Consider the following 7,906-nt stretch of genomic DNA (forward strand, 5'->3'; position numbering starts at 1 on the left):
AGAAGAAGTTGCAGAAAGAAGAAAGAAGAAAGAAGAAGAAGAAGCTGCAGAAAGAAGAAAGAAGAAAGAAGAAAGAAGAAAGAAGAAGAAGAAGAACTTGCAGAAGAAGGAAGAAGAAGAAGAAGTTGCAGAAAGGGTAGGAAGAGGAAGAGGAGAAAGAAGAAGAAGAGGGTTAATTTTGTCAATTCACGTGTTCCAAACGGCTATTTTGGACGGAAGGACTACGAATTTGGACAGAAAAGAAAGTGAGGGACTTAAGTGTTGGGTCGCCAAAATAGAGGGACAGAAGTGTTAATTACGTTAAACCTCAGGGACTATAAAGTAATTTTCCCAAAAATTAAACATATAGGGAGTGGTTAATGTGCTTTTCAAAATAATATGACCAAATCACTAGTTTCACTATAATGCAAGGGCTAAATAGCAATATTTACCTTTTCTTTTCTTACTCTCTCAAGCATCTCTGCTTTTGGTTCCGTGCTATTAGGGTTTTAAAGAAGGGTTTCTATCTCCATATCACTTCCACTCTATCTCTCTCCCGATTGAAAATACTCTATTCCAGGAAGAGAAAGACGAAAGGCCATGGATAGATACACCAGGGTCGAAAAACCAAAGCCTGAGTCTCCGATAAACGAGAACGAGATCCGCATCACCTCCGGTGGTCCCGTCAGAAACTATATTAGCTATGCTACTTCCCTTCTTCAGGTACTCGTTTCTCTTTCTCTCTATTTTTAAGATGGTAATAAATGAGTGGATTTTGCTATTTTTGGGTTTTTGTCGCCTTTTTAGTGTTGTATTGGGTTGCCTTTTATAGGTTGTGATTTTGCTTTCTGCCAGATTATGCCTTGTTTGATTTCAAAGGTTTGTCCATATGCGTTATTGTAATGGTTTTTGAGTGATTTTGAGCATTTACTTATATTTCACATTGTCTTTGCTTTGGCATTGATTAGGTAGTGTGAGTTTTTCACTGATTCTTAGAGTGTAGTCTGTAATTATTGGGGATTTGGTGGGTTTTTGTAGGCCGGATTCAGGAGTCATTAGGACTTCTCTTCCATGGTTTTTGGTTGGTGATTGGATTTCTCTACAATGGCTGAATCGTTCTTTAGATTGTTTGCCATTTCATTCGGTGTGTTTTTTTCTTTCTTTATCCGTAAGTGGCATTCATTGGGATTACTAGCAAGCCTATATTTTGGATGAGGATTAGCTTTAGCTACTCTTATATGGAAGAAACCTTAGGAAAAAAGTAAACTTAGTTTTCCAGGAAATTTTGTTTCTGTTTGTTCTATATTCTCAATAATGGTGTATTAAACCTCTTCAACATAGTGGGTGAATAGTGACTTCTCTTTTGTACTTTGTGTTTTAGAATTTGATGCAATGTGAAATGGGTGGCTGGAAACTTGCATTAGACTATTGTAATGGCTCATTACATGCTGTAATATGTTTAGCACAATCCTAAAGATTTTTGTAGTGGAGTTGATTATCCTGATTAGAGGGTTATGCGTGGTTGATCAAAAGAGAAAATGTCCCACCACCAAAAAACAGGAAGACTAAGAAAAAGAAGAAGAAGAAGAAGAAAAGAGCATCTGGAAATGCTAATTTTGACATGAGATATATTGAAAGTTTTATATGGTGAACATATTACATGAGTTTATCTATGAAAAACCAGTATAAATCCATTAAGAAATGGATTTTGAAATTCAAAAAGAACTAGCATGGACATACTGTGAGAGTTGTGGAGATTAGGTCATGAATTGTTGCTGACGTAGAGCATTATTTTTTTAATATAATTAATTTGTTTTAGCTTCATTCTGCACATTGTGAAACTGTGATAGCCATTTATTATGTCCATATTCCATTTCTGGTTTATTTTCTTTGATTTGGATGACTTCTTACAATATTTCAGCAGCTGGTTTCACATGATCATAAATATTGCAATGGGTCAAATATTTTCCATCATATCTTTGCATGTTGTCCTTTTCCAATTTGATGAAATTCTGACACCATGCACTGTTATTTTTTTTTTTATATATATATATATACTAGGAGAAACATGTAAGAGAGATTGTCTTGAAGGCAATGGGACAGGCAATTAGCAAGACAGTATCCATTTCAGAGGGTATAAAGGTTGGTATGCTCTTCAAGTTGACATTTTTAGAGAGAAATTGGTTTTGGGGGGGGGGGGGGGGTGAACATACTCTAACTTTTTGTCCTAATACAGAGAAGAAATCCTCGTTTGCATCAAGATACTGCCATCAGTTCAGTGAGCATAACTGATGTTTGGGAACCTATTGAAGAAGGTCTTTTACCGTAAGTTTTCGGAATTTGTTTTATAATTTCCAAACTTTTTTGTATGCATGTGGGTGTACAAATCTCGTGGTATCATATTGTAGACATCTTAGTAGTAAAATCTTGATGCAGTGTGGAACAGACTCGCCAAGTCTCAATGATCACAATCACCTTGTCATTCAGAGAGCTAAACAAAAACTCACCTGGGTAAGTCCACTTTTGAATTTTTTTTTTGACATATTGTTGTTTGCCAAACTCAGATTTGGGGAGTAAGATGTGATGGTTGGTTGTTCAACTGCATTTTTCAGAAGTCTTTTTCACTGTGCTTGTCAGCTGAGATTCATAATGGGATCATGACCTGATTTTTGTATCTTTCGGTGGACTGTACCAACAAATGCATGCTGTGCACACTGTTTGATGATGATCTAGTTGGATGATGCACTGTTGTTAGAATCTTACTTATTTTTTATTTGATTGAATTTTTCACCCTAACAATTTGAATCTTAAATGTATCTTAATCGTGACGGAATCATACAATTCAAAACTGAATCTTACAATTTGAATCTTAAATGTATCTTAATCGTGACAGAATCATACAATTCAAAACTGAATCTTATGATTCGATATGAATCTATCAATTGGGCCAATTTTTTTCTTGAGAATTGTTAGACCGTATAGCATCAAAATTTAACGTTTCACTTTAACTGTGCAAAGTGCACATAAAAACCCTTCTTTAGCCTTTTCTTTTCAGTAGCCTTTCTTTTTCTCTTTCACTTTTTCTGTTTTCATTTTTTTTCTTGTTTTATTAATTTACTTCTCTAATTGTAATTCAACTTGCTATCATTTTTTATTATTTAATTGTTTGATTAAAGTTAAATGGGATTCTCATCACATGCACAATGATAATCATTGTCTACAATTCATAATTTATAATATAAACCATATAATATTATAAGGACATGTGGTTTTGTTATAAAGCATCTTTATTAGCTAAATGATAATTCTATATATCAAAATATGTTATTGTGATATTTTTTCTATTATCTTTTAGATCATATATTATTTTAATTAATTTTGAGACTTCTGTCGAAACTTACAATTCAATTTGGTTCTCAAGACTCGATTCGAATTTCTATTTAATTACTATGAGGTGATGTCAAAAATGTGTCTCTAGGTATCAAGCTCCACAGTCTGTGGAACAACCAAAGGAACAGTATCAGCAGAAGCAACCCAAACAATCACGAGTTCCCTATAATGCTATTCGTGATGGTAAATTGTTCAACCAGATGTTAATACACAGTGATTAAACATGCTTTTAGCCTAACAGAATTATGCTTTTTAATTCTAAGATTCATATGGCCGAGGACGTGGTCTTAGTAGAGGTAGAGGGCGAAATTGGGGCAGAGGTGGATACAATTATGGAAATTATCAGGGGAATTATCAAGGAGACTATCAAGGTATACAAAATTAAGGGTATCAAGTTGCCCTAAAATTTTATGGTTGCAGATTGTATATATGCTTTGTTGAGTGTAACTCTTTATTTTACACTTCTGGCAGATAATGGTGGTTATTCAAACTGGGGTCGTGGTGGTGGGCGTGGCAGAAGTTGGGGTTATCGTGGTAAGTTTGCTACTTCAACTGCATATACATTTTTGTCCGAAGTTGGGGTCATGTATATATGCTTTTTTTTTTTAAAAAAAAAAAATTGTCAGATTTTGGGTTTGACATTCTGTCTGTTTCATAACATGTTGAATACCTTTGATGTATATATGCAATGAAAAATGTGGACATGGCTCTGCTTGTATGTACTGTTGGAAGTGTATATATCATTCATGCATTTGCATAATTATATATGTGCTTCATATCCTGCTGATCCAGGTGGATCTCTTCTCGAATAAAAGCACTATCCAAGTCGTGTTGCACATGCAAGTGAAATGTGAAGTATTTTGCTAAATGAAGCTTATGACTTTTTGTAGGTCCTGGGTATGAAAGAGGCAGAGGTGGAGGGGGTAGAGGCTACAGCCGTGGGCGTGGCTGGATGGGCGGTCGTTCAAGGGGTGGTGGTGGTGGTAGAAACCAGGGATAAGTAGGGAAATGAGTTTCTCTTTTTGCTTTAGCTAAATGCTTGCCTTGGCCAGTGGGCTAAATTTATCTTGAACTGATTTTTTTAGTAGCGTAAAATGTGGCTTATCATCATCGGTCGGTTGTGTTTATAATTTTCTCAATCATATGGATGTGGGCAAGGTTTTTATGTTCATTTTTTGCGTTTAGCCAATAGCAAGAGGGTTGCAATTTTCTGTAATTTATTTTTACCCTTGTGGTTGCAGTTACTATGTTCATATTTGGTTATCATATTTCTTTATTCCTTTAAAATGTTCTCTCTGCCCTGTTGATTTTGGCAACTCCTGTACATGCATTTAGAACAACCAGTGAGCGACCTTTGATAAATTCCTTGTCCTTGACAAACTAAAGCAACAACAATGGTAGCTAGAGCTGAAATTGGAGAATTATGAGGGTGTGGAATTGGTTTAAAATAATAGGGTCTATAAGGTGTTGAGACCGAGTATCCTTGACGACCCTCACGATTCTTAATTCTTATGAGAGCTCGAGGTTTCTATCATATGAATTTTTAGGGGTGGCAATTCGGGTGAGTACGAAGTTCGTAGGTTGTATTCAATTCGACACTATCAATGAATTGTATAAAATTTAGTATGAAAAATTTTATTGAATTGATATGGTATGATTTAACATGATAAATTTATTAACTCGTTTTGACACGCTTAATATATTTAACATGATATAATGCTATTTGATATATTTTAATATTTTTATATAATATATTATATAAATTTACATATTTATTTTTAACATTTATAATTTAATTAGTAATATATTAAAATATAAAATTTAATTATTTAATATTAAAAGGTGAGTTTAATATTTAATAAATTAATATTTTAACAAAAATTTTACAAAACAATATAATATTATATCAATATATATATTGAATAAATTTTAATAAATAAAATATAAATAATTTCAGTAATTTTTTAAATTTTATTTACTGAAATTATATATAATTTACTTCTCATTTAATATTTAATATCTTATAAAAAGTAATTTAGGGATATTTTAAAGAATAAAATTTAAAAATTGACAAAACTTATATAGTATAGTTATATATGTTTCCATTAGAGATTTAATCATTTTCTTAAAAGTGACATAATATTAAAAAAGATTCTATATTTTAAATTTTATTATAATTACATTCAATATTATTTTTTTAATTATATTTTAATTTTTTAAAATTATTTTAAATATAAACTACCGTAATTTGTACCATTAGAAAGTAATAGACTTATCACGTATGCCTGCCATGTCATCATATTATATTAGTAAATTTTAGACTAAAATTAATCATAATTTAAAATTTTAAGATGAAATTATTAATTTTTTGATAGAATATAGTTTAATTTTAAAAAAATGCAGAGCAAAATTGGAAGAAAACTAAATGGGTAAGTTTTTCTGGCCATATATATTATATTATTAAATTTTAACTTAATTCATATCTATCAATTCTTTGAACCCCACTATGATTACTAGCATAATTTAGAAAAAGTATTTTTTTTTATGGCATTATATTTAAGAGTTAAAAAATAATTTAGAAAAAATATTTTAAAAATATTTAGAATTTTTGTTATTATTTTAATATTTTTAAAATTATATCAATATTAAAAATTATTTTAAATTGATATTCAATATTTTATAATTAATTTATTTAATAAGCTTATTTTCTTAAAAAGTAGTAAGCATATTAAAAAGTTCAATAAAAGTCGATAAAGAATTATTTTATTTAATCGAAATAAAATCATCATAAATTGTTATTTTAAAATTATTAATAAAAATTTTAAAATAATAATAATATAAAAAGTAACTTTAAATATAATTAATAATAAAAATAATAACTCGACAATTTTAATAATAATATTGATAATGGTATAATGTATTTGGTGAAATATTAAAATGATATAATTTAATTAAAAATAAATTATAAGATGAAATTATAATAAAAATAAAAATTAAGTTTTTTTAATAATTTACTCTAAACTTTATTCACATGGCATGTGACATCACGTGATGTGTCAATTTTATTAATTTCTAATAACATAAATAAAAGTATGATGTATTTGAAATAATTTGAAAAAGTCATAATTTAAGTAATAAAAAATAAATAATAAATAATATAGTGTGGTTGTAATAAATGTAAAAATACATAATTTTTATGGAATGAAAATTTAGATAATTATTTTAAAATTAAGCTGGTATAATTTTATAGTATTGGTTAGAATAATAAAAATTAAAAAAATATATAATTTTAATTATTTGTATTAATTTAACTTTAAAACAATTTATAATTCACTTTTCACTCAATATTTTATATTTTACTATTTTAATGAGATTTAAAAAATAAATTTAAAAATTGATTGAAATTTATTTAATGTAAATATATGGTGTTTCTATTATTGATATATTAATTTTTTTTAAAAAGTTAAATATTCAAAGTATAGATTTAATTAATTATTTTTAAAATATAAAATAAAATTATAAAAATTTGAAAAATATAAATTTCTTGAAAATCATATTGTATTACATGGAATTAAAATGGGACTATCATTATTGTATTAACGGTTAAGTAAATGGTAAAATGTAATTAGTTAAATATTTAACACTACAGGATTTTTCTGATTAGTAACGGATTTTTCCGTTACTAATTAATAAAAAAATTCATTACTACCAGGTTTAGTAATAGATTAGTAATGGATTTATATTCATTACTATAAATTTCGTTGCTAATGTAATATGAATCTTGCTGTTAATATAATAGTAATCATTTAGCAATTCGTTATTAATTTTGTAATCGATTTAATAACGAATTTGTAATAAAATTTCGTAACGGATTTGCTAATTTAATAAAAATTTAAAATATATATATTAAATCTATTACTAAATTTAGTAACCGAAATCTATTATTAATTTAATAAAATAAAAAATATATTAATTTTATATTTTGTTATTAAATTTATTATTAATTTTTAAAAAATTATAGTAAATTATTAATTTATTTTATTTTATTTTACATTAAATAATAATTTAATTATGATAAACTATTAATTTTTTTATTATATTTTATATTAAATATTAATTTTAATATTTTAAATTTTATTAATTTTATGAGAAAATTATCATAAAATTACATGAGAAAAATCTTTAAAAATGAAAAAAATGTGAGAGAATGGAAAAAAATGAGATACAAAAGAGAAAATAAGAAAAGAAAACAAATAGAAGAAAATAATCATAAAAATGAAGAGAAAACAAGGAAAAAGGAGAAAATTAAAGAAAATGAGAAAAAAGAAAGAAAAAAGAGAAAAAATAAAAGAAAATAAGAGAATGATAAAGAAAAAATGAAAAAAAATAAAGAGAAAATTATGATATAAAAAAGAGTGAAAGAAAAAATTTAGTGTATATATACTAGAGAAAAGAAAGCAAATGAATGAATAAAGAAGGAAAAGAAAAGAGAAAATAATAGAAAATGAAAGAAAATACAATAAATGAAAGAAAAAAA

At 27.5% G+C, this 7,906-nt stretch overlaps 1 protein-coding gene across 1 annotated transcript; it reads left to right on the forward strand.

The window, feature by feature from the left end:
- Nucleotides 1-454: 454 nt before the first annotated feature.
- LOC110627408 (ribonuclease P protein subunit p25-like protein) lies at nt 455-4,656 on the forward strand. The gene is made up of 8 exons (XM_021773702.2): nt 455-702; nt 2,041-2,121; nt 2,216-2,304; nt 2,416-2,490; nt 3,458-3,552; nt 3,633-3,740; nt 3,841-3,903; nt 4,260-4,656. The coding sequence occupies exons 1-8, from the start codon at nt 580-582 to the stop codon at nt 4,367-4,369; spliced, it is 744 nt and encodes a 247-aa protein (XP_021629394.1). The 5' UTR covers nt 455-579; the 3' UTR covers nt 4,370-4,656.
- Nucleotides 4,657-7,906: the final 3,250 nt, after the last annotated feature.

This window comes from Manihot esculenta, chromosome 12 (genome assembly GCF_001659605.2).
Source record: "Manihot esculenta cultivar AM560-2 chromosome 12, M.esculenta_v8, whole genome shotgun sequence".
Classification (NCBI taxonomy): domain Eukaryota; kingdom Viridiplantae; phylum Streptophyta; class Magnoliopsida; order Malpighiales; family Euphorbiaceae; genus Manihot; species Manihot esculenta.

Bases quoted from the DNA above. Each gene is read 5' to 3' on its own strand.
- LOC110627408 (XM_021773702.2), top strand. From the start codon at position 580: ATGGATAGATACACCAGGGTCGAAAAACCAAAGCCTGAGTCTCCGATA. The intron at 2,305-2,415 runs GTAAGTTTTCGG...ATCTTGATGCAG, and splicing joins ATTGAAGAAGGTCTTTTACC to TGTGGAACAGACTCGCCAAG. The intron at 3,741-3,840 runs GTATACAAAATT...CACTTCTGGCAG, and splicing joins TTATCAAGGAGACTATCAAG to ATAATGGTGGTTATTCAAAC.